The sequence below is a fragment of the Dermacentor albipictus genome, chromosome 1 (assembly GCF_038994185.2).
Source record: "Dermacentor albipictus isolate Rhodes 1998 colony chromosome 1, USDA_Dalb.pri_finalv2, whole genome shotgun sequence".
Lineage (NCBI taxonomy): Eukaryota > Metazoa > Arthropoda > Arachnida > Ixodida > Ixodidae > Dermacentor > Dermacentor albipictus.
In genome coordinates, this window is record NC_091821.1 from 367869037 (window position 1) to 367896441 (window position 27405).

Below are 27405 nucleotides of genomic sequence, written 5' to 3' on the forward strand. Positions count from 1 at the left end.
AGAGTGTAAAAACTCGAAATAGAGTGAGAACAACACAGGTCGTCCAAGAAATGGACGCGCCCTGATGAGAATGCGTATTCCGTGTGATAACTTGTTTTAATATGCGTTATGTGGCGATGAAATTTTAGATTACAGCATGGGGATAGGTTATTTACAGCTGGACTCTTGCAATGATCTTTCGACTTTTTCGCTGTTTTATCTTCCCGCAAAGATGACAACGCCGGGCTTACCGAGGGAAACATATGACCCTGAAGAGAACCTCCTCCTGCCGCCGGGCGAGACCATGCAACAGTACTGCAGCAGGAAGATTGGGCCATGGTCAATCCCTAAACTACCCCATTACCTGCCGGGAGCGAACATCACCCTCGCTCCGCGACCGAAGGATGTACAATTGCGGCCAGTAATCTGCGTCTTCAATGCTAAGTGAGCATTCATAGGTGGCGCTGTATGGTACAGCACTGGCGCATTCACCACGCGGGCGGGCAGGCCTTCACACGCCTGTCATTTCAATCGGCGAAAAAATAAACAAGATGGAATGAATTACAATTGTGGCATTTCGCGGTATAATAGTGTGGCGTCATTGTCCCCCGTACACCTGCCCGCGCACTATTCGTCGGACTGTGCACTGATATTGAAGCAGCGCACTTACATCTGACACGTGCACGAACACACAGAAAGAACATACACAGCTACTGCAACTACTGCATTTTTGTTCAAAGACCCGCCTCTTTGTGTCCTTCGAGAAGCGCACGTGATCTGACCGCAGTGAGACGTCAACGAGGGACAGAGTAAAACATACACAAAAAAAGATGACATGTTTTTTTTGGGTTCCCCCTTTAGGAATAATCGAAGTGCAAGACAGCGGCGCACTTTGTCAGACGGTAACACCGCGGGGCAACTGATACACCTGTCTTTTCATTTATCAATTTCTATCGCTTCAAGACTTGCTCTTGTTTTTTTTTCATATATTTCTTGTGCACAACTTTGCGTTCCTTGTGTGCATGTCCTTTCTGTGTGTGTATGTACGTGTGAGATGTAATGGCCCACCGACTAGCCCATCAATGCCTTTTAAACTGCGCACTATAATCGTCGAATTTTACTGTTCGAGTCGCGGTCACGTATTCCTCCAGCTACACAACGTGCTTTCCGGCGGTCTATGCCGTTGCGAAAGAATCCGGCTGGCGTTTCACAAGATCGGAGAGGAGTTCACGTTGACGCCGAATACGGGAACGTGTTTACGTGCTTCCTACCCGAAAACATCTGTACTAGAGCGTGGAATCACCTCCCACAGTCAGCCACACCCACCGTTGATGCATCCGTTTCTAATTTTTTTTTAACTTATAGATTTGGGAGGTATGACTGCATCGTGCTTCTCGTGCATTTTTTCGCAAGTACATGATTACTTTTTATAGGTAGTACTGCAATAACATTTATTGTCCTATTATGCTATTGTATATCATGCCTAATGCATACCGTCTTACTTTGGATTCTGGTTTTTATTATTTACCTCTAGCTTCTGTAATCTGTAATTCCTGATAGCACAAATAAATAAATAAATAAATAAATAAATAAATAAATAAATAAATAAATAAATAAATAAATAAATAAATAAATAAATAAATAAATGGTCGCGCCATCACGAGTGCTGCTCGTGGAGCTGCACAGAATGCCTGATGGCCGCTCGGGCACTCGCAGATATCGACGCTCCGACGAACTGTACCTGCTCTACTATCTGCCGGTAGACTACTGCTCTGAGATCGTCGTGTACAGCTACGCGGTGCACGGGACCTCCGGCGCGATCACGTGGAAGTACCAGAGCCTCAGGAACTACACGGACGTTCTGCTGCAGTTGAAGACCAACGGCCGACTCATGCACCGCACGAATAACATTACCGTGTACTTCACCGTCGGGGGAGAGCGCGAGGACAGCGCCAACCTTTCGTTGGTCGCCGCAAACGATTCCCTTCTGCATAACTTCGCGACAATTGCGACTGATCATGCTCTCAGCAACACATTATGGGAGGTAAGCTATACATTGATATCGTATTCCGGGCATTTAAACGGAATCTTAGGAAAAATAAAAAGTAAAGAACAACAAAACAAGAATTACTGACATGTAAGATAGTGGGCTGGTAGCTGTACGCTCGTTATTGTTTTGACGACTGCTGCGCTTATGAACGAGGCCACCGCAATTCTTGTGTCGGGTCTCCGCGCTGACTGCGCAGCCGACGCGAGCGGCGGGAAGCGTGCACGGTGCGAGCTGTGGCCCCGCTCTTTGTTGCCACTATCGCTCTTATTGACACATCATTGATGGATGTTACGTGATCGGACATCGCGTTCTCGTGACAGTGAAGAACGAGACACTGCGATAGGCGTGACTCGGAAGACTAGCTCTTCATTGGGGGAGCTTGCGTTCGGAAAAAAGCGAGTAACGCTCAAGCTCGACGAAAGAGGGAGCCACACTTGTCGGACGTACAAATCTGATCTGCGGGTCACGCGCGTCGGCTATTCTTGCGTGATTCGGCGGAGATTTCGGCGCCATCGCTGGCTGTCGGGTGCGTCCCAGAATGTGGTGACAACATTATTCGAGTCCCGCGTGAGACTGATCATACAAGCTTCGGCGACAGCATGAACGACTGCAGCTAGAATCGTCGACAGGAGTCCAGAAGGTTCCGGTACAACCAGGCGCGTCTTGCGCCGAGCGATAACTTTTATGGCAAAACTAATTCCGCGAGATTCAGCAAGATGGAGGAAGCGGCACGAAAGCTGTACGCGACACTCGGAAAATAAGGGCTGCCACTGGGTGAAGGCGACGACACGCCGGCGAGTTTACCTGGGTTGGCTTTCAGCTTGACTAGTGTTCGGGGCATTTGTAGTTTTTGCCTATTTTATTGTCACGCAATAATATTAACGAGCATTGCTTGGCGACAAATCGTCTGTAATAACTAGTGCGTGCATATAATTTTTTATCCTATATGGGTGGTCTTCGGTTGCCATCACATTTAGTGCCATCGGTACTTTCTTTTTTTTTCCTGGTGAACAATGTGCTCTTAGTAGGCCTTGTGTACTTGTACATTTAAATGTTTTATGCGTGCACGGTGATTGTGTGTTCATCAGTTTCTGTAATTGCTCTTGTATCCTACTATTCCTTCAGTGTGTCGGTATGATTACTAATGTTACTCTCATTCTTTATTTACTAACTCCTCCACCTCGTACTACTACTACTACTACTACTGCTTCTAACTACTACTACTACTACTACTACTACTACTACTACTACTACTACTACTACTACTACTACTACTACTGCTACTACCTACTACTACTACTACTACTACTACTACTACTACTACTACTACTACTACTACTACTACTACTACTACTACTACTGCTGCTGCTACTGCTGCTATTGCTGCTACTGCTACTACTACCATTGCTACTACTAGTTCTAGTAGTAGTAGTAAAGTACTAAGCAGTAAGAAGTGATTTTTCTTCTTCTTGGTGTCCTCAGTTACTACAAACTACTGTGGAGTTGCATCGTGCTTCGAGTTACGTGTGAGATAGGTGATTTCACATTCCTGCTTATCACAGCGAACACACCACTATTCATAAAATACAAAGATTGCACAATATTTATTTTGTTGATCTCAATATTTTTAGTCGCTGTTTGTATACTAGTTTCTAGTTGACCTGGTTTTTCTGTTTTGTTGGATAGGTGATAATTTAATATTTGTGTTCTCATTTGAACTTTGTTTTTTCCGTTTTATTTTGCCAAAATGTTCTCTCTCTGCTTGTCCCTGCGTCATTTCGCTCGTTTTTACTGATGTCCTCTTGTAGTTGTATTGAACTTGTTCTCATTTTTTGAATGTACCCATACGACACTATTCAGACCTGGACATTGTTCCTGGGCTCGGGAAATCGACAGTTGGTGGATTCATTGATTGATGTATTGATTGGTTGATTCATTACCCCTATTATTTCCCGCAGGGAATAAATGTGGACTGGAACTATCCGGGAGACCCATGCAGCCGTCCCGTCTACACACGGGACCTTTTTTTTAAGCTGCTAACGAGGCTTAACGACACTGGTCTGCGCCTCATTGTCACCGTCCCGCCAGTGAAGTCGCGGCTCAGTCGCTACAGCCTCGACAAAATGGTCAGCGCAGTTGATTACGTCATCATCAAGACGCACACGCACACGGCGTCCCCATCACTGCGCAATGTCGTCAGGTGCAGCGGCGACCAGAGCGTAGCGGCAGACGTTTTCAACGCAGCGCTCAGCACGTTCAACATGACCGACAAGGCGAATCTGGGATACAGCATTTCGGTGAGCGGCGCCGAAGATGTTCTATACTTCTGAAAGGGCTAAGCGGCTGTCCGTGTCAGATCATACGCCGCGACCGTCGCAATCGATGCGAGTAGGTGGTCTGCGAAACAGAGCACGCGCCTCCCGACAATATCCAGTAACACGTGGTCTTCCTCTCAACCAGCTTCATCCTATACGGCTGCAAACTTCCTAATCTCATCACACCACCTAGTCGTCCGGAGCTTCCACAGCACACTTTATCACCCAATAAGAAAGTTCGCAGTTTCTTGCTGTTGGTGCATTTGGCGCATTTTGACACATCTGACACATCTGTAGGTTAGTTTGATTGAGAAATTCCTTCTCTGGAAAGTGTTTGTTTGTGTCGTTAGCTTTATGCGAGTTGCGAGAACATGCGCGGTCCGCATTAGTTACAAAAAAGAATACCTCTCATGTGCTTTATATCTGGAAAAAATGAATGGTTGAAAATGAGCGGTCGTCAAGTCTTTATGTCCTCCCCTCTCTGTGATGGTGTTTCTTGTGCTAAACACATTATTGTTGGCACTTGCGCCTGAGAGGCGAAAAATTAGACAGCTCAGCAATAAGGACGCCTTAACGTATTTTTAGAGTCCTTCTTTAAACGCAAGCTTTCTACGAGACGCTGCGGTTAAGTGTCCCTTGGATAATTTTAGTCTGTCTGTCTGTTTGACGTACAGGAAGGCAAATACAATCAATCAATCAATCAATCAATCAATCAATCAATCAATCAATCAATCAATCAATCAATCAATCAATCAATCAATGAAATGTGCCCAGGAACAACACTGAAGACGTAGTTTTGCTGCACAGTGAAACAAAAACAAGAAAGGTAGAAATGTAAGACAACTAACAACACAAGCCAAGGGATAAAAGATTAGACGAAAAAGAAAAAGAAAAAAACATTAATCAATTGCTACATATTGAGCATCAATACGGCAATAAAACACAATTACGGAACGGAGTAGACGTATACGAAACGAGAAACTATAAAGGATATCCCAACTTTCATACTCCAAGATTTAAAAAATATGCAAATGCCACGTAGCATGACAGAACCAAGGTAATGTTGTTTGCCGTCGCTTGGAGATATTCACATTATTTCTGGCATTCCGCTTAATTACATAATAAGTACACGCAAAGTGTATCTAACAGCCAATCATGCGGCAATTTCCGTGTATTTGCGGGCTCCTTTCGCGCTCGAAAAACACTACTATGCAGAACGTATTATGCAACAGAAAGGTGTATCGAGAGTTTTTCATGTTGCTCTAGAAATTTTTATGGACACTTCGAATCTAATTACGATATTTTAGAAGTGGACTGAATAATTCAGACTAATTATCTAATTAGGCGGAATAAAGAAAGTAGGGTACTTCCCAGCGGCGGCAAACAACACAACCTTTGTTCTGTCCAGCTACGTGACATTTGATAGTTTTACATCTTCTTGCATGATATATACCCTGCATATACGAATTTGTGCTGGCACCAGGCACGTAACCAAAGGTGGGGGGGGGGGTCGTCCCCCCCCACCTCCGCCCTACCCGCGCCACCACTGCTCACACGCATTCCTAAAGCGCCGCGAAATCATCCTTGAGACTTCACAACGATTCGGCGTTCAACATTTTGCTGCATCTTTCACATCTTTTGGATGGCGGTAGTTATCGGCATCTTATAGCGTGTAAAGGCCAGTTTTCTCATCAATTCGGTGCCCCCGCGATTAACTCGAGATACGCTCAGTTGTAACCATCTATTGTAACTGTCACGCGCATCGCTGTTGCTTCCTTAGTTTAACCTTCTTTGTTAGACTGATCCAGTCACAAGGAAAGTGATTCAGTTCGTAGTCAGCTGGTTCGTATGTTTGTGGAACGAACTGCGGCCGGATACAGACAGTTTTAGTTTAGCATTGCACGTAAACGGTTTGCATACGTAAAGAAATAGCATTGTTATCACTGAGCATGCTCTGAACGTTACTGGGTTTCTGCAGTTTACGTGCGCTATGGTAACGTACGTTATTTGGCCAGGTTTATGTTTGAATGTTTACTTAAGCTAAGAAATAGCGTTGTCGAACATGACGGCACCCATGGCTCCCACTTCAGCGTGAATTCTCGTGATGGCAGCGCAGCCGTGAAGTGAATTCCGACTCGCAGTTATCAACAATAACTATTGAAATAAGCTTTCGCTTTCTCTAAACTCACCTGAAACGTTAGATAGGAGCGCATTGCGCGTCGTATTCCTGAGATCGTTCAGCGATTCCGGCACCCGTACGCAACGAGGCGCGTCGCAATAGCAACAGGATTGTTGGTGATTGTCTTGGCTTGGATAAGTTTGGCACGAAGCACCAGACGGCGCCCTCTTCTATAACGTCTTCTTTTGCGTTTGCGTTCCCGTACGGTAAACTACAAGTCTTGAAAGGCCGCGCGCCGTAACGTCCTTCAAAAGTGATTACGTTTAACGTACGTAAGACGACAAAGGCTATTTTAAAACTGTCTAATGGCAGTTGCGTTTAACTTTTCCTTTTGCTTGATTATTTCCTCGAGTGACGGCTCGCCGCGACGCTGGCATATCCTCGGAACCATATACCCGTGATATATAGGTTAGATAAGGTGGGAAATAAAATCATGCGAAACAGTGTCCATGACCACTCCTGCAATAACCGTTAAACCCATAAGCAATATGAATGTCACCCGTTACCTGTTCATGCAAAATTTCACAGCACTACTCATGCAAAATTTGCAACTGGAAACAAGAGTCACAAGGAGTTGAGAAATTAAGTGATCTACTAAAGGAGAGAGCCGAGGCAACAGCCAAACAGGAAGGAAAAACGAAAATCAACAAAGTTAATCGTTGCTTTTGAAACTATTTATGGATCAAGACCTTTTTATTTAGAAAGAAAGTAGAGAAAATGCCGCCGGAAATGAAGAAGGATTCTGTTTGCGTTGAATGACGCTTCTACCGTTATCAATCTAACCGCCTGACTTAGCTGCTTCTCTGCTATGCTTATGTGGATGTTATGACGTTCCGTGGTGGGCGGAATACCTCTAGAACCGCAGAGTCCTGTGCTCTGCGCGGCTATACGCGACCGGCAGCCGCACATCCTTACGCAACTTCCCAAATAACAATACGAGTTTGTTTTTCCACTTAATTTGGTAAGCAGTAAAGGAGGGATCCAAAAGAACTGTTATCTTTCCGCAAATGTATATTTATCTGCAGTTCTTCGAGAGGTAATAAAAAAAAACACGCTACTAGAAGTCGTTACTTTACACTTTTGTTTTTCACTTGTTCTTGGTAGCGTTCTTCCCGCGCTTCTTTCCTGCGCGAGTCCATTTGATGTGGTTCCTTGTTCGTCAAGCAAAGGAGAGGTCTATCTCACCGGCGTATATCTCTCACCTGTGAGATATACGCCTTCCTTTATTTCTATTTTGCGGAATTACACATTTTTATGGTGAACGGTGGGCATTATATACATTTACACTTGTAAAGGTACCCCTACTCTTATTTGCACAGAAAAGTTACCTAGCGTTGCCCTCCCACCTCTCCCCCCCCACCCCCTCGAAAAACAATCCTGCGTAAGTGCCTGACTGGCACCACATAGAAAGCTGTCTCTCCTTCCTGTTTTTCTCCCGAGGAAAAATGTTGTGAACATCGCAGGTTAGTTGCAATAGCTGCAATGCTCTTATTTGTAAGTTCATACGGTAGCGAATGCTTAAGGTACCTTCGTTTTCTCCTAAGGGGGTGTGCTATTGCGGTTTACATGCGTGGTACATGGTAAGCCGCTAAACAGTTGAATTCTTATACGTTGCTCATCATTGTCACTTGATTTACCCAAAAAGAAATTTAATGTACTGAGAAAGTACCGCTTCTTCTCCTTAGAAGAAAAGGCGACGATCGCTCCGGCGCAGTTCATCCTGATTACTTCAGTCGCACCCACTCTTCGGCGAAGACAGTTATGTATGAAAGAAAAAAAAAAACCTTGTGCCCATTCACTCTGTTAAGAGGGATGGCCAACAATGCTGTGTATGTGGGCCCCTTTATGGCGAACTGCACCAACGCCGCGGGTCAGCCCGGCATTGCACTATCTTCGGTATCGGCCCCCGTAAGCGAAGTGCTTAACGCCTGCTTCACCTCCGCCGCGCGTCGGCCCGGCATTGCATTTGTCCTGGATCGGCCTAGGTACGTGGAGTTTTAAATCTGTAAAATCGCTGCAAAATCTACCCATTTAGCCTGCGCTTAAACTGCGGGCAACGGCGCCACAGCCTCAAAGCGTCTCGAGAGGCTTGAGTGACCCTAGTAAACGCGATTCGGGGAAACACTGCGGACTACGGTAATATTGGTCCGCATACGCAAAGCAATTCGTGTACGGTCGAGCATTTGGTTAGGAACGGCTTTGGCGAATGGCATAATGATAGGGAACGCATGGAAGGCTTCTGGCAAACGAGGAAAACTTGGTTTACGCGAGCAACATTTGATGCGTCCGGACTCTTAAGTTGCAATGGAATCCTTCAGTCACTCTGCCATATTTCTGTATTTGAAGTGACACGCACACACACACACACACACACACACACACACACACACACACACACACACACACACACACACACACACACACACACACACACACACACACACACACACACACACACACACACACACACACACACACACACACACACACACACACACACACGCACACACACACACACGCACGCACGCACGCACGCACGCAGCCGCACACGCACACGCGCACACGCACGCACGCACGCACGCACGCACACACACACACACACACACACACACACACACACACACACACACACACACACACACACATACACACACACCATTACGATACTCCCTAATGCAAAATTTGAGCGCAGTTCTATACATGTTTTCATATCGCGTGTCAATATTTTGTATTATGGTTATGTAGGCTTACATTAGGAAGGGAACTATGTGAGTAGCGCGCGTTGTTTGTATACAGACGATGCGCGCTACTCTGGCGCCATATCGTAGCCATCGTACTATCGTACCACCAGTGTCAGCGCTGACAGTGCGCAAGGGACCGTGACATCCAGCCTTACTCGTAGCCCTCACCATCGCCCCTTGCAGGAGCAGTGATACACGTCACACACGCCGGTACCGCAGACTGACCTGAGCAGCTGACGCTGCGCACGACCATAAAGCCGATAAAGCCCTTTCGACCCCACGCCACTTTGCCCTCCCCCTTCAGCTCGGAAGTGCAGATCAGATCGCCTACGCTGGGGCGGATGCCATGGCCACCAGCCACTCAGCGCATGCTCAGGCCATTAATTCCCCTCCGCTACTCCTCCACTTCCTGCCTCATGCTTTGCCCGTAACCTCCTCCTCCACGTTCCTTCTCGCGCGCTCTTCTTTCATCTACCGCTGCGTTCCCCTTTCGTTTTCATCTTTTGCCTGTGCTCTTTCGCTCGGTTACGCTCGATATCGCTAGGTATAAGGCCGCCGACGCACGCCTACGCTCAACGCAGGAACGGGTTCTTAAAATCTGCGGTCTAAAAATATCTGCACCTGTGTATTTGGATGATCGTCGCAGGTGGGTCCTGAGACTTTCAAGGCACCGGCCGCCCAGCTGGGAGCTCCTGTGCTGGGTATGATCCAATGGGACAACACCACGCGTCATCCCGGCCGGACTAGCTACGTCTCCGTATGCCGTATGCTTTTTCGCACGACAGCCTCGCATCCTCAGTGCCTCATGGTCGCCCACGAGATTGACAATCAAACTGTGCACGTAAGCGGCAGTGATGATGCGCGCGCAGGCACGCGCACGAGCACACACACACACACACACACACACACACACACACACACACACACACACACACACACACACACACACACACACACACACACACACACACACACACCCACACACACACACATGCCCGTGTGCTCAGCGGCACATACGCGCATACATACAATGTACATACATACATACATACATACATACATACATACATACATACATACATACATACATACATACATACATACATACATACATACATACATACATGTACCGGTACAGTGTACATACAGCGCTGAGCGATTCAAAGTCGATAATCGGCATGCATAGTGGTCGGCGCTGTTTGCGCCATGCATGAGCGCTGAATGATTGCTCGGGAGCTAAATGTACTCACAATGCTTCTCAAAGGTGCTGGCTTACATCGGATACACCAATGCACCAGCGCGGGTCGCCATGCGAGCCGATTATCGCGTTTCAATCGCTCAACACTATACATCCAATGCGGTTCTTAGAGAGAAAACTACTGCGTCGATCTCACTTTGCTGGTAGTCTGCTGCCAGTGACGGCTGAAGGTATGTCAATACACGGCACAGATGTCTACAAGGGTGACAGCGCTACCAACCACAAGTCCCTTGCTGCAAAGCCGCGGACTGGTTGTGGGGAATCGATGTGGGAATCATGTGGGCAATGTGGGCACTGTGGCAATCGATGTTATGCGTAGTATTTTGCAGGAAGCCAGCTGGCCAGCATCGTTTGGTGTTAGTCAAAGTGTTAATAGGTGGACCAGCGTGTTTGTAAAATGTGAACAGCTGCGTGTCTGACCGGAGTGCGTATTTGACGACGGCGACGACGATCCTGTGATGGGGACGGCATAACTTCTGCTCTGGCTGTTCGATGACATGTTTAACGAATGATGATGCTTGGGCTCTACGTAGGTACCGGATGAGCGCACGCGAGAGAAGCGCGGATTTCGGCGTCACTAACGAATGCGTGTTACACAGTCGTATATGTGCTTATGTCTTATGGTCTATTTTGAAAGGAACATGTCATTGGTACTCCACCGATGAAAAGTACACGTACCGGTACGTACCCGTACAGGGTACCGGTAAGATATCGCAGGATACGAAAGATATGATTAAGAAACGCCAATGTATGAAAGCCTCTAACCCTACAGCTAGGATAGAACTGGCAGAAATTTTCACTTTAATCAACAAGCGTAAGATGGCTGACATAAGGAAATATAATATGGATAGAAGTGAGCATGCTCTCAGGAACGGAGGAAGCCTAATAGCAGTGAAGAAGAAACTAAGAATAGGCAGGGATCAGATTTATGCGTTAAGAGACAAAGCCGGTAATATCATTACTGATATGGATAAAACAGTCCAATTGGCTGAGGAGTTCTATACAGATTTATACAGTACCAGTGGCACCCACGAAGATAATGGAAAAGGGAACAGCCTAGAGGAATTTGGCATCCCACAAGTAAAGGCGGAAGAAGTAAAGAAAGCCTTGGGAGCTATGCAAAGGGAGAAGGGAGATGGGGAAGATCAGGTAACAGCACATTTGTTAAAGGATGGTGGGAAGATTGTTCTATAAAAAGTGGCCACCCTATATACGCTTTGCCTCATTACCTCGAGCTTACCGGAATGTTGGAAGAACGCCGACATAACCTTAATCCTTAAGAAAGGGGACACCAAGGACATGAAAAATCATAGACCGATCTGCTTGCTTTGAATTGTCTACAAAGTATTTACTAAGGTAATCGCAAATAGAATAAGGAACACCTTAGACTTCTGTCAATCAAAGGACCAGGTCAGATTTCGTAAATGCCACTCAACAATAGACCATATTCACACTATCAATCAGGTGAGAAATTTTCGGAATATAACCAACCCTTATATATAGCTTGAATTGATTACGAGAAAGCGTTTGATTCAGTCGAAACCTCAGTAGTAATGGAGGCATTAAGTAGTCAGAGTGTAGACGAACAGTATGTAAAAATACTGAAAGATATGTATAGCGGCTCCACAGCCACCGTAGTCCTCCATAATGAAAGCAATAAAACCCCTACAAGGAAGGGCGACAGGCAGGGAGATACGATCTCTCCAATGCTATTCACAGCATGTTTACAGGAGGTATTCACAGACCTGGTTTGGGAAGAATTGGGGATAAGAGTTAACGGAGAATACATTAGTAACTTGAGATTCGCTGACGACATCGCCTTGCTTAGTAACTCAGGGGAACAATTGCAAGGCATGCCCACAGACCTGGAGAGGGAAAGCAGAAGCGTGGGTCTAAAAGTTAATCTGCAGAAAATTAAAGTAATGTTTAACAGTCTCGGAAGAGAACAGCAGTTTACGATAGGTAGCGAGTCACTGGAAGGGGTAAGGGAATACATCTACTTAGGGCCGGTAGTGACCGCGGATCCGGATCATGAGATCGAAATAATCAAAACAATAAGAAATGCTGGGGTGCGTTTGGCAGGCATTATCTGATCGTAAACAGGAAATTGCCACTATTCCTCAAGAGAAAAGTGTATAACAGCTGTGTCTTACCAGTACTTATCTACAGGGCAGAAACCTGGAGGCTTAGAAAATGGTTCTGCGTAAATTGAGAACGACGCAACGAGCTATGGAAAGAAGAATTATGGGTGTAACGTTAAGGGATAAGAAAAGAGCGGATTGGGTGAAGGAACAAACGTGAGTTTATGACATCTTAGTTAAAATCAAGCAAAAGAAATGGACATGGGCAGGGCATGTAATGAGGAGGGAAGATAGCCAGTGGTCATTCACGGCTACGCACTGGATTCCAAGAGAATGGAAGCCTAGCAGGGGGCGGCAGAATGTTAGTTGGACGAATGAGATTAAGAAGTTTGCAGGAACAACATGACCACATTTAGCACATGACCGGGGTAGTTGGAGAAGTATGGGAGAGGCCTTTGCCCTGTAGTGGGCGTAGCCAGGCAGCTGCTGCTGATGATGATGATGATTTTGTATTTGATGATTTTGTATGATGATGATGATGATGAGGAGGAGGAGGAGGAGGAGGAGGAGGAGGAGGAGGAGGAGGAGGAGGAGGAGGAAACCTTAAAACCTGTGCGACCCGAGGCGTTTCTGAAGGTGGTGCAATGTCGCACAGCTTCTGCGTAGCTTTAGCAACCGCGAGGAATGTGGGCCGATCCTGTACGTAGCGCTGTCTAACACAATGCCGCACAGCCGATTCAATAGCGAAAGAGTCTTGCCTAATCAGGTTGCGTACTTACTTCTGCACATTCTGGAAGGCAAACCAGCGATTACGCTGCAGTGTACGATTAGTCACTTATGAATGGCCGACGCATTTGACCCTTAGTTGTGCTTTGTGTATTGCTGTTTTTCTGGGCACGAGTTTGCTAAATAGCTTTATTTTATATAGCGCATTTGGCACTTACATTCTAACGTCAATGCAACGTGACAATATCTGCAGCCGCATAATGTTTACGAAGGTATTTCTCGCCTTTGTTCTTTCTTCCCCCCCCCCCTTTTTTTTTTGCCGAGGACAACCGAATATAGTGTTTAGTGCTATTCTAGTTGGACCGATTAGACATTGCGACACGTTAAACGACTGCGCCAGGGCTGTCCGCCTCTTCTTTACTTCGCCTGCGCCACGCTCTCTGCTGTGCGTACAGCATAGTAACATTCGTCCAGGTGGCGACGTTCGCCGACGAGTCCGCGCTGCAGCAGCGCATGAACCGCACGTACGCGGACCAAATGGGCATGGCGCCCGTGGCCGTGTTCGACATCGACCTGGATGACGTCTTTGGAAAGTGCACTGGCGTCAAGTCACCGCGCATACGTGCCGTGGCCACGGGGCCCGGCTGACTTGTCGGTGACGACGGGGGACGTGCAGGGATTGATTGACCAGGAAGCGGCCTCACTCTCTGCACGAGACACGCCTCGCCGACGGCGCTGCTCAACAGGCGTGCGCGGATCTCGGAGTTTCATTCCGGAAGGAAGGGGAGTTGTTTCCCTACGTTAAATGAGCCAGCTGGAATTGATGGCTCGAATTTGCTGTACTGAACGAAAATTTTGTGTCCTAACGTAGGTGCGAGATAGTGTGGACGATCTAGTTCTTTTTTTCTGCGCCAATAATAAACGCTTCTCTGACTTAAAAAATAGCGCATTGGCTTCGTTTCGCGGTGCGTGAGAAATCAGGGCTAAAATGGGGGAGTAGGGGAGTTTGGTGCGAAGATGAAGCCTGGCCCATGGTGGTGGTTCAGACTAGCTGGATCAGAACCAGAGCACAAGGCGCATATTCCATCGAAAAGGCGCCTCTAGCGACTGAAAATCCAGGCGGAATCACCATTTATAGAAATAAGAAAGAAAATACAAAAAATAAATTGGACTTCGGTGATTCCTGCGGCACTGAACTCGTTCGAAGTGACAACATCGTTTTAAGAACAACTGCGTACTTGCGGTGCGCACAGCGTCGCCGCCTTCCGCCGCAGTATTGCACGTTGTGGTCTGAGAAATGCGGGCGCAGGTTACATCGCTGTTAAGTGTTTCGGGAATCGCACCAGATCCCACACAAATTACAAAGTCGTGCGGGATGTTGCACACTAGCGCGGTGTTTAAGACACCCCGTTCGCATTTGCACATTTTTGGCAAGAGCGTTCGTTGGTTCGCAGTACAGCAGCGTAACTCAAAGGGCAACATAAAAAAGTTTTTGAAAAAATTGGCCGAATCGCAACAACTTTCAAATAGCAAAGCTGAGAGGGTACTTCCTTGTGATAACACACGCACTTATGACATTTAGACGGCACTCAGTGCTGCGTTATAGCACTTTGGTCCACACCAAAACACTCCTGTGAAGCAGCAGCGAAGTGCTATCATTGCGATGGGTCAATACCCAAAATTCCTTCGTATGTACATTGCACGCTTTGCTCGAGGCAGCTGATGTTTCTTGTCGCATTCACGTACATAGGTATAGTTACCATGCCCCCTTCCCCTCATGCTCTAAAAAGTGCAGGGAAAGGTGCTTGTTGTTAGGTGTTATTGATATGATATAAGGAGTTGTCGACGCACAATTGAACACACCGGCTACTCCTCAGCTCTTGAAAGGGTGCTTTACAATATATAGGGTACAGGATTACATGCCTGTGAAAAAAAAAATACCACGTTAGGTACCCGCTTGCGTGCACTGATTGCAGTGCTCCCAAACTGTCCGCGTGCAAAATAACATGGCATATAGCAGTGCGTGCGCCGCTTGAAAGGCGACAGGGCAGTGACGAAGGCGTTGGCTGTGCGATTTACGCTAGCGATGAGCTTCGCTCGCGGCGGTTCATGATAGCGATAAGCGGACGCAGCAGCGGCACAGCCGGCTAAATGCTATGCTCGCTTGTGAGCGGAACGCTTGGGAGCATATAATTCCGGCGCAAGACTTGGCAAGGCTGTGCAAGCCAGCTATTAGGTCGTGTAGAATGGCGTTACTCACTTGAACGCATCGGTTTCATCCGACTGTTTTTGTTTCATTTCCTTGCGTGTTTGTTCAAAGTCTGGCGTGCGCATCACTTCAAATTTTGCGTGACCTTATAGCGCATGGCGTTCATTGGCGAAAGATGCGAGTGGAGACTTTGGTTATCGTGAAAGTTCACGCTGCGGCATCCGACGCGCTGTGCGTCGTCGTGACGATAAATGCGCAACGTTCCGCGCAGAAACGTCGCGATACAACACAGGCACTGAGAGTCCGACGTGCAGCAAAATTAGTAAGTGGAACGTTTTCTAAGTAATAATGTTGGACAATGTTGTCTTTTCCGATACCTGTTGGACATGAATACATGGTGTCGCGCGGCATTGCGAATGATATTGTGAAAACGTTTCGCATATGTTGCTATACATTACGACTATGGGATGGCCATAGTACTTTTCATCCAATGAAACATGTTTTGTTTGGACACTTATACTGGTCGCATCATTTTGGACGAATAAAAGTGAAGTTGATTTTCGAACTTGTGTGACACTGTCATTTATTTCCGACCTATTCGCTCACCTTCGTAAGGAGCCTACTGGAGCAATTGTCGTGAATAATAACCTAATTATGTCCACATTAAGACATACGCCACTCCTATAGTTTATTGAGACACTGGCGCTTTAGATGTGAGTCTTATCTCGCTTCAGCCTCAAAAGAAAAATAACTGTTGGCGTAATGGGTGAAATGCCGGACGCTAAAGAAACTCAAACTTTCGCGCCAAGCAGCATAACATCTTGACGTCACCGCCATTTCCGGTTGAGACGTCACTTTTTATTTTTATCTTCTGCTTGATGTTAGTTGTTTCCCCGATACGTAGATGGCAGCAGTTGCAATGAGCCGCCACTTTCTTGACATGTGTACTTCTATGGAAGCTTCGCTACCAGTTTACATGTATATCTTGTAAGTTACTACGCGGTGGTGGGGTGGGCGTACCACTGTAATGCGCACGTTGAATTGAGATTCCTGCTGCAGCGGCCGCTCTGGCCGAAGCGTTCAAAAGTGCTGAATAAGCACGTGCTACTGGCGTCACGGTGGGAACACTCCCGATACTGGTGGCACATGATCCGAAGCAAGCGCTATGTCGGCGTTGCACAATCTGCAAAACTCCATAGACATCTTCATAGGGGGGAGGAAGATTCCGGAGGTATCCCAAGTTAAGATCCTTGGCATGTGGATACAAAGCAACTGTCGTGTGGACCACACAATCCGACAGCTGGCAAACACTACAGCTCAGATCACGAGGATGATCGCAAGAATCTCAAATAGACGGCGAGGTATGAAAGAAGAGGACACATGTAGGCTGATACAGGCCCTCGTGGTCAGTAGGATTGTATACAGTGTCCCCTACCAAACACCGCTCGAGCAGGAAAAAGAACAATTAGAGGCAATCCTTAGGAAAGCTTACAAATGCGCTCTCGGACTACCGGTCAACACCTCGACGGAGAAATTCCTTCAGTTGGGCATAAACAATACAGTGCAAGAACACATCGAAGCTCACCTTCTCGCGCAGAAAATGAGACTCATGCTGACTCCAACGGGCAGGAACACGCTGAAGATACTGGGTATGAGAGATGCTTGCAGAGAAATTAACAGCACGGAAAGCATACCTAAAGAGATTCGAGAGATCATTGAGGTTAGCCCGATACCGAGAAACATGCACCCTAACTTACACAAGGCCAGAAGAAAGGCAAGATCAGAAGCACACAACAGATATTTCTCGGCGAGAAAAGACGTGTTATACGTCGACGCGGCCACATACAATGAGCACTCCGGGGCGGTAGTCAGCGTTGTTGATCACCAGCTTAGAGAAATCAATTGCGCTTCGATCAAAGGCAACAACATCCTGGAGGCTGAGGAAGCGCCAATCGCACTCGCCTTCACCCACAAGGGCGAAGAGGCCACTACAACAATACTTACGGACTCGCAAGAAGCGTGCAGAAGGTACAGCAGCGGACGCATGTCCACTGCGGCCATCCGCATACTCAAGACGAGAAAAATAACCTTTTCGAGATGCTTCATTACGTGGACACCAGGTCATGAGACTGTGACAGGGAACCAGCGTGCCGACGCCAACGCCCGAGCATACGCCAACCGGGGGGCGCACCACGACGGGGAACCGGACACAGTCACCAGACGCTATGGAGCAATTTTAGAAAACCAAAGAGCCCTAAGGAGGATCTACCCCCCTCCCCACAAAGACCTTAGTAGAGAGCAGTCGGTTGCCTGGAGACAACTGCAGACTAATACATACCCCAATCTGAGTCTGCTCAGCAAAATCTATCCGTCAACATACGACAATAAATGCCCGCTATGCGGTGAACACGCAACGCTTTACCACGTTACATGGGCCTGCCAAAAGCCAAAGGTAGCGCCATTACACAAAACACCAACACCGGAGCAGTGGGAGGCTGCGCTATCCTGCTCGAAGCCTGAAGAACAGCTCAAGCTGATCGACAGAGCTAGCAAGATGGCAAAGGCCACTGGGGCCCTGGACTGAGAGCTCCACCTTCGCCGGTATATCTTCTTTGTGGCAATAAAGTTTTTCATTCATTCATTCGGCGTTGTTTCCACCAAGTTGGTTTTTCTGTATTGATTAGAACGATTGATATCACTTTTAAACGACGTGAAAACGTTTGGCCAACAGCGGTGCGGTTGGCGCTAAGAAAACAAAGAAGAAATTCTGCTCTCTGCGATAGCCATTTACAGAGACACTACCCCTCAGCATGCAGACAGGACAAGCGCTTGCAGACAGGGCAAGCGCTTGTCCTGTCTTGTCTTTGTGGATCGTCCTTTGCGCTCTATCCTTCCAGTGTAAAACTAAATGGGCTGGGAGAGCGTTCAGGTATTTGTACAGATAGATAGCATTGATTCACAGTGGAGGAAACGAACTACGAAGCTTACCAGCAAGTATAGGAGCTGTATGGTGAACAACATGGCAACAAAGAACGTAAAGCGGAAAGTCAGAGAGGCTGAGATAATCTCATGACTGGCGGCAACTGAAAACAAACCTGCTATGAGTAACTACATGAGAGGAAAAACGAAATCAGGAAAGAAAGAATGTATGATAACTCAAAGTGAAGCTCCTCACTTTTCGAAGCGAGATCAGGATGCCTTAGAACACTAGCTTATAAAGCGAGATACAAGAAAGAAGCAGCATGTGCTTGCTGCGGCAAAGCTAATGCAAATACATTGTATGAACACATAATAAGTCCGCCCGACTCTTGGCCAATCCCCGTGACTCATCAAGGTCATCATCAAGATCATCATCATCATCATCATCATCATCATCATCATCATCATCATCATCATCATCATCATCATCATCATCATCATCATCATCATCACCACCACCACCATCATCATCATCATCATTATCATCATCATCATCATCAACAACAACAACAACAGTAACAACAACAACGCTGGAGCATGTTCTTTTAGAACGTGAAGATATCTGTCCAGCGGTCGATTTAGGGACCTCTGGCCTCTTTGAAGCCCTTGGGTTCAGCGAGAGCAGGGGGAAAGGAAACATGTTCACAATAGGGATTAGTAAGATGCGATCGGAAGATTGGTGGAAGTAGGGAAACGACAAACAACGAAAGCGTACAAAAACAAAGTTTAGAATAGGGGTTTAGAAAGTTTGGATATGGCAATTCATGGCGGCTTTTTCCCTTTTCTTTTTTCTTTCTTTAGCATAGGTAGGATATTAGACAATATAACAGCAAGAGCTTGGTCGCACAAATGCCACTCCGTTTGAAAAAGTCACGCTCATAGTATTCATCCATCCATACAACGAAGAAAAACATCGCGCTAAGTAAGCAACAGAATGTCTACTCTACCACCAATCTGCATCAAATCGTGAGGTGTGCCCCCGACATAAGTAACATATAGAAGCTTTTTATTATTGCAAGGAAACATTCGCATCACAATGCGTTGGATGCGACGTAAGGTTTTCATTGTTGTGGTTCTTCCTGTTACTGCATTGATAATTATCAATAATATTAGTAGTAGCAGTAGCAGTAACGGTATTAGCAGTAACAACGGTGGTGGTAGCAGTAGCAATTATTATTGTTGTTATTTTCGTTTTTATAGAGTCACGGAAGCGGTTTGGAAGTGCACCATACGCTACATGGATGAATTAGAGGAAAACAAATGAACGCAACCTTTGAGATCGAGCCACCGGATCACTGAAACCAATAAAAAGCGAAGATAACTTCGCTTTTATTGACTTCGAGAACCTAATGGAACCGTGGCTTCAGCTACAGAACACTGGCGGCAAAGCAATACAACTCTTCTGTGTTACAAATATTCATGCTTTCTCCATTATCAGCAGATGGAAAACGAAATGAGAGGGTGGCAGCACAGCCTAGTATATAGATGCAAAATAGATATAATGCTGAACGAGCCTTCCGGCGACAGCTTACTGCTAACATTAAGAGGAGTAAACCTGTTTCACAAACACATCAAGTTGTAAATCTGCCGCCACATAGGGCCAGTGAATTTATTCTTATGCACCACAGAAAACGCGAAGAGTTCTCGAGTGAGTCACAGGGCTTGCAGAAAATGAGCCCGGGTGAAATTATATCCAAACCACTAAAAGCAGTTTATTGTGTGATTGCCGACGTACGCAGCGGTAATTATGGTAGCTTAATGTGCAATTTATTGCTGAAAATGTAAAGTCGGACAACTTGCCAGTCAAGCTAGTGGAACGTTTTTACTCCTTTGCGCTGGCGTAAGCAAATCAGCTGCACCCATGCTAAGCACCTAACCTTGGTGTGGATTTCCTACACTGTCAGACAGTTAAGCCAATTGCGGCAGAACCCACGTCACGATGAGCGTCGACGTTAATGCGATTAGCCGTGAAGCAATTCAGCGACGCAATGTATTGCCACCGCGGAGTCGCGTCATGTATGGGGCACGTACTGCAGCTGGGCTCCTCTCTCACGCTTCCCCCTGGACACGTTGCGTGGTTCAGCGGCACCGCCGCGTTTAAACTGAAAATCGTTTCATGGGGAATGTTGTCGGCGCAGAATTGAAGTCGGCCACTACTCAAAGCATAACCTTTCGTCAGAGACCCTGCGCCGTGCACAAGTTTGGACGAATGAGTACGCAAAGTGTGCAAAGAAAGTTCATGGCTGTTCCAGTTAATACGATGCTTGAAACGCGCCATGTGAGAAGTGTTAACTGGAACAGCAATTGCTTTCACGGCACACATTGGGTCGGTCCTTTTTTTTTAATGCGGATAGGGACAGCTTCTATAAAGAAGGTTATGATTTAGTACTCGACGACTTCACTTCCACATTATCGTGACCCTTCGGCTATAAATAGTCAATTACCAACAATGTTGACTAAAGATCCTATTGCAAATTATAGCGCAATTATGGACGCCTGCAACAACTGTGAAGCTTCCTCAGCGAAAATTGCTTTATCTCAAATCACATATGTTTCTTAATAATAGACAACCCTCTCTCTCTTTCTAACAATCTCAGGCAGTCGCCGCAGAAACGCGCGCCGTATGCAGTGGGTGTGAGCCATAGGTTGCAAGGAGAACAAAAACTGCGACGCCATGGCCGTTCCAGTGCTGTATCCAACTCGAGATGTCGTATCTGGGTCACCCACGTCCCCGGAAAGCCCGAGCGCACCGCCTAGCAGGACTCCGCGAGGGTACTACGTTTCCAACGACTGGGTGAGCTCTCTCGCAGCGTTTGGCGGCGCTTCATGGCGGCGCTTCATGGTGAGGCTGGCACTGTTACTGCAGTCACCAGGAAATTTTTCCTGTGGCATTTATTGCTCTCATCTTGAAGGCTGCCCACTGAGCGTTGGCTCTTGGAATTAGGGAGGAGACCATGGCATGCATACTTGACGGAGCATATTGATTAGCAGTGCCTGCTTTGTCTGTTTGGCTTCGTTTCTGGCGCTTCATTCTCGCTCGTCTTTTTCGTGTGGAACATTTTATATAGGAAACGATGTAAAGTGCTTGAGCAGACGGGGACAATAGAGGAGGACACGACACGTGTCTACTGTCCTCGTCTGCTCCAGCACTTTACGTGCGTATTAAGACACACCAGCAAGGCCTAACGGCGGCACTGGTTGAAGACAGGAAGACAGGAAACCAACTTTACCCCTTGTAACAGTGATGCTTGGGAACACCAGGCAGGCATCACGATTTTTCAAATTGAGCATGCCTTTGACGAGCCCATGCGCTGCAATAATCCTCTTCCTGTCCTCGAAACTGCTGAATAGTGCGAAGGAGTGAAGCAAACATGAAAAAAAAATCTGTCTCCTTGTCAAAAAGGAAGAAAACGCGCGAAATACGTCCGCAAATGTGGGTTTGCACTCTCGTACAGTCGTGCTGTGTGTGTCGCTTAGTGGACATGTTCTGGTCAATTTCAAAAAGAGCTCATTGCAAGCATCATTGATCCATTGCTGCGCTTTCGATCCCGCATTGTATACATATATATATATAGTATACAGGAATATTTGAATCCTCAATGGTTCGACAAGGATTTTGCTGACATTCATTCGGGCACTGCCCCATCGTGAGACGTAGTGAAGTTGCAGGTTCGACCCCGAATATGGCGGCCACGTTAAATGGCTGGAATGCAAGAACGCTCGTGTACCGTGAATTGGATGTACGGGAATTAACCATAGGTGGTCAAACCCCGGCATGCCTCATAATTAGATTGCGATTGCTACTGTATCCCTGAAAGGGATCAACTGAGAATATTATCGCTGGAAACTTGCTTCACCTCGTTCTTTATTGACTCAGCACTATATAGCACCTTGTCTGCATGATGCGTGTGCTTTACGCTTCGGTCAGAGTTGTGGCCAACTTTGCTATGTTAGCAGTGCATGGGAGTTTCGCACCATATCTGTCATCTTCACTGCAGCGCCTGTACGTTCCAAATATTGCCACATATCGAGTAATTGTGATGGTGAGCAGATCGTATAGTCTAGCGTGCGTCCCAGTCAATGTTAGGCAAGCGGTTCAACTAAAACTACATATTACAAAAACATTGTGCAAGATGTAGTTATTAGAGCTACAGTTTTCGCTCGTCAACGATCTGACGGCCGAATACTGTAGGTCTTAAATTCATATCTTGCACTAGGTTTAAAAAAAAACATTTTATTCGTTGAAGGCATTGGCTAACTTTAGCCGGGACAAACCCTATAGTGCGTGGAAATTGAAGGTGCTCTTATAAACGTCTGACGTACTCTGCACGAGCATGAATGATTACTAAAGTGGTCATAGATGCATAGATGCTTAACCAGCGACCTCGTATAGCATTGAAGTGACGATTCAAGTTGTAAACCATTGCTGGATACAAGTAATAGGTGTCCAAATGAAATATTGTACACTACAAATTGAATCCTTGTACATTCCAATGCCATCTTCAAAAGCGTCTTGCACAAATCGAAGTGATTAACTAGGTGCAGAAATTGCGACCATATATGAGGCGACGAGGACTAGCAGCAGAAGAAATGTGGAAGGAGAACATGGTGTTCGTTGCTAAGAGTAGAACGCAAAGGGACGCAGTTCGTGTGACGTCGAAACGTCTAGGTGTAATTTATATGCCGTCGGGGGCTCGTTGCGTTGAGGGCGGAAGCTGACAGCCAGGACTGCGGAGAAAGCCAGCAACTGCAGTCTCGTAAAACTGGAGAACGTATGAATAATTATTGAATAACAGCCACCGCATTGCGCTTGCGATTCTCTGCGATTATAAACGCGATTCTCAGTGGTAGAGCATCGCACGCGTAGTGTAGAAGATGTGGCTTCGGCGCTCACCGGCGGGAAGTTGTGTTTTTGATCTAGTTACGTTTTCCTTTACCTTACTATTTCCAGACGTCAATTAGGGTGGCGAATAATTACCCGTATGCGTTACTTGAACTCATATTTTCTTGGATTCACATTGTTGGGAATAATGAAAATGGGTCCATCGGTTCTTCTCGTTCGTATGCATTTTTCTGTGTCATAAGGTAAGCAAACTGCACTCGTGCGCGCTGATTGTTAAAATGACTACCCCCACGGTTGTGGTGTAGTTGCTTTGACATTGCGCTGCTAAGCTCGAGGGCACGACATGAAGTCATGGTCATTGCAGGTGCATTTCGATAGGGGCGTGATGCAAAAAAAAAAAAAACGCCCCTGTATCATGCATTGGGTGCACGTTAAAGATAACCAGGGGGTCAAAATGAAAGCTGCACCACCGCGCGCCTCACAGCTATGTCGTGGTAAAACACGTTGTGGGGCTAGTTGGCGCATAGCTTTCAATAGGTGAGGCGCCAATAGTGACGGCACACAAGAAGGAATACAGATATGTACAACCACCCACGCATATGAGATGATGGCCGCATGCATTCGTGTTTTGGTCTGCTTGGGGACTTGACTGCACAAAACTTTTAGCTCTTGGCATCTGTCAGCGACCCCGCAAGATTTGGTGCCATGAAAACAGCGTCCCCTTGCTGGCTCATGCCTTGCGTACGATTAAATGGTCTGAGTTCCTACTTTAATTGCAAGCACGCCTGTCTCTTCCCGGCAGGGGATACGCATGTACTAGCCAAGAACTGGCAGACGTTCGTTAGTGTAAATTTGCCTTACAGGTAACTGCACTATAATAGGATACGAAGAAATGTTGAACTGAGTGACGATTATTCTGGTCTTCTGTAAGCAGGAAAGGAAAAACTGTGAGGAAACACCGAACAAGAAGTTGTTCGCTTATTTCACAGACGCTATGCTGTTTGGAAGTGACTCCTTGTGCGCGAAAAAAATTAACATGCAGCCGTCATTTCTGATTGTATCAACAGCATACTTGAAGCTGCGAGTGGGCCAGACGCAGGTATTTTTCATTCTATTGCAGGCAGGCCCAGGAGTGATGTCGTTTGTTTGTACATTACGAAATATGTAACGAAATCAAATACAGTATTCTCGAATTGGATACTTATATTCGGAACACACTCATTTGATTATATTCGAAATTCTGAATATTCGCAAAGCTCTAAACGGTGGTGTTATTAAACTGATAACTGTGATCCGAGCAGATGTAAGCGTCGGTATGTATAGCGTATAGTTAGTGTGTAGCGATGTCTACAGTGATAGCTGCAGGTTATGTTATACATGTAGTATACACACATTATTGGTATACATACATTCCTGCAGCGTGTGTGTATGCAGATCGAGTTTAGAGAGAGAGAGAGAGAGAGAGAGAGAGAGAGAGAGAGAGAGAGAGAGAGAGAGAGAGATACTTTATACAAAAGAGAGTGCGAGTGTAGGTAGCTCCAACAAGTGGTTGTTATGATATATTTCGGTTGCCATATTTACTCAATGTAGCAGAGTGATGGAATACATTATAAATATATGAGTTCCGCAACGTGTCGTGTTGCAGTCTAATGCCTTACCTGTGATGAAGCGTAACCTTTGACCAAGCGCATGCTTGTTGTATGACGTATATCATGGCGCAACCTATCACCCCTCACAAACTTGCTCGCTGTCTTCTTGTCTGCATTTATTACTTGTTTACTAGCAATTTGGCTGTTTTTAACGTCGATACTTATTAAATCCGATGTTAAATAACTTATATTTACTTCTGTTATTATGGAGATCGTGTTTGCCGGGCTTATTTACGAATACCGGAAGCCCCGCGCTCCTGGTAATTTTGTTTGGCAATTTTGTCGTCAAGAATTCATTCAGCGATATTTTAGTAGTAATAATACTTGATAAAACATTACAGAATTGGTAATAAATGTTGTGCCAAATGTCAATATTGCAGCTATGAGAAGAACTTAGAGTACATTTACTTAACATCACAGTGATATTAAAAGTGCGATACTGTGGTCTACGAGAATTGGTGTGTGTTGTTAATTTTTCCTTTTCTCTTGCTTCCAGCGAGGCGCTTCGTCGCGCACACATTCGAAGACCAACATAAAGGTACGCGTCGGTGCAAATTTTATTAAAATGGCATTAGCACTTGAACGCAAACGACAAGTATACTTTATGGGTACAGATTCGCGCCTGGCTGAATGTTTTCGTAACCGCCATGATGACACAACAATCCGTAGAAATTAAATAACAGTAAAATAACATATAGCATGAATCAGGTCACACGCGGAAGTGATGTCGTTGGTTATATTCTATGTTGAATATTTTTGTCGCTCAGTTACAATTTGATTCGATTTGATGCTCGCGCGGCGTCGACACACCTGCACGCCAACGCAACCAACGCGAGCGGCGGCACTGGAAACGTTTGGACGCAGGCAGCATTGAACGTGAACGCGTTCTACCGTGACGCCGGAAATCCACGCAGTCAGGCCAGAATGAGCTGTGCGCTTTCGTCGGCAGGCGCACTAGAGTGTATGGTGTTCTATATACTAGGCTCTGCTCAGGACATTTTCAACATTTTCCATATTGTCTTAATTGCCATCTTGCCACCTCTGATTGGTATAGAAGCTGCTATAGGTCTCTCTGATTGGCTCAAAGTGCCAACGAGACAGAATTTGACAATATGCCTCACAGTGCCCGTAATAGCCCGCGGACGACCATCTGCGCATGCACCGTGGTTACTCGGCATCTGCACGGGCCGCCAGAGAAGTCAGTAGCAGTTACTGGAGAATCCAGACGGCGATTGTCTTCTTTGAAACAGTGGTTCTCCTCGTGTCCTTTGTTTCAAGTGTATCTTGCTCATTGTGGGACCACCACGCATGCAGATCAAAAGCCCGTTGCTGTCGCCCGAGGAACAGTCTGACCTGTCTGTGCCAAGCCAAGGAGAAAGCCCCATGATGTCGCCTCATCTCACGCAGACACAGTCACCAGTGGAAATAGTGTCGCCACAGGGTTCCCGAGTGGGATATAGCTTTGACAGCGATGAGGTAGGTGGTATATGGATAGCTCCCGTCTTTTTACTAGGGATACTAGAGGTAACATTAGGTTGAGCTCTGTTTGCAAGCTACGTTTCTAAAATAGCGAAAAATCCTATCTTGCAAACAGACGACGCTTTGTAAGCGAGAAAAATATGACCTGCTTCGAAGTTACCGGACCTGCTCGCCGTAACGGTATGAGTTTTCATGGCGTTTGCTTAGGCTTAGATAATGTTTTTATCGATAAAGATGATTGACATTGTATTCCAAGCGAGCCAAAGGGGAAGCATTGCAAGGTTCCAGATCACTCATTGCGTCAGAATGACCAAAATATGAAAAAAAAGGATGCATTGAAATTCATGACGTCGCACTGTAGCGTAACAGTGTTAGGGTTACGACACGAAATTGAGAAAAAGAGGAAGATGTTTGGCATTCCGTTTCTATATTAGTAATCATCCCTTTCCCACAATATTCGCAAAAATAGAGTTGCAAAAGAATGCCTTAAATGACTAAACTGACTAAACTGAATGACTAAACGAGTCGAGCGTTTCCCTTGGGCATTTATTTAAAAATGAAAATTTGGTCGCTCGGGAAATCGTACCGTGCGACATCGTTTACGCCTCGAATAATTCCAGTGGAGTCGCGTGACACAGTCAGGGAAAAGAGAAATAACGAAACTTGCAGTACACTTCGTCCATTTCCGATAAATCATGTTGCATGTGATGGTTTGTAAAAATGGCGAGGCGCTTGTTACTTCATTAAGTCACTGGCGGTTTGTAAGGCACCGTCCTCTGTGTGCTGTCCTTTGCTTTGCGTGACTACTGAAGCACTATTCCACGCGATTCTCGCTGATCAGATTATAAAGCAGACAATATCTCGAACACGAACTGCTGAAGTGAGAAGGCATGATTTGATTCATCGTGTCAAACGAA

The 27405-nt window shown here is 46.2% G+C and overlaps 2 protein-coding genes across 4 annotated transcripts in view; both read left to right on the forward strand.

The window, feature by feature from the left end:
- Positions 1-14353, forward strand: part of LOC135904140 (probable chitinase 10) — a 37360-nt gene extending 23007 nt beyond the window's left edge. The window contains exons 4-8 of one of the 3 annotated variants that reach the window (XM_070531881.1): positions 212-423; positions 1696-2023; positions 3988-4326; positions 9911-10105; positions 13804-14353. In XM_070531881.1, the coding sequence (XP_070387982.1) occupies positions 212-423; positions 1696-2023; positions 3988-4326; positions 9911-10105; positions 13804-13977 (1248 nt within the window). In that variant the 3' untranslated portion in view covers positions 13978-14353. The remainder of the gene's footprint in view (positions 1-211; positions 424-1695; positions 2024-3987; positions 4327-9910; positions 10106-13803) is intronic. The other 2 variants (XM_070531879.1, XM_070531880.1) reach the window with 2 other exon arrangements.
- Positions 14354-21120: 6767 nt separating this feature from the next.
- Positions 21121-27405, forward strand: part of LOC135904096 (probable chitinase 10) — a 37318-nt gene continuing 31033 nt past the window's right edge. Inside the window, exons 1-3 of the mRNA XM_070531878.1 lie at positions 21121-21311; positions 25506-25547; positions 26324-26485. Of these exons, the coding sequence (XP_070387979.1) occupies positions 21192-21311; positions 25506-25547; positions 26324-26485 (324 nt within the window). The 5' untranslated portion in view covers positions 21121-21191. The remainder of the gene's footprint in view (positions 21312-25505; positions 25548-26323; positions 26486-27405) is intronic.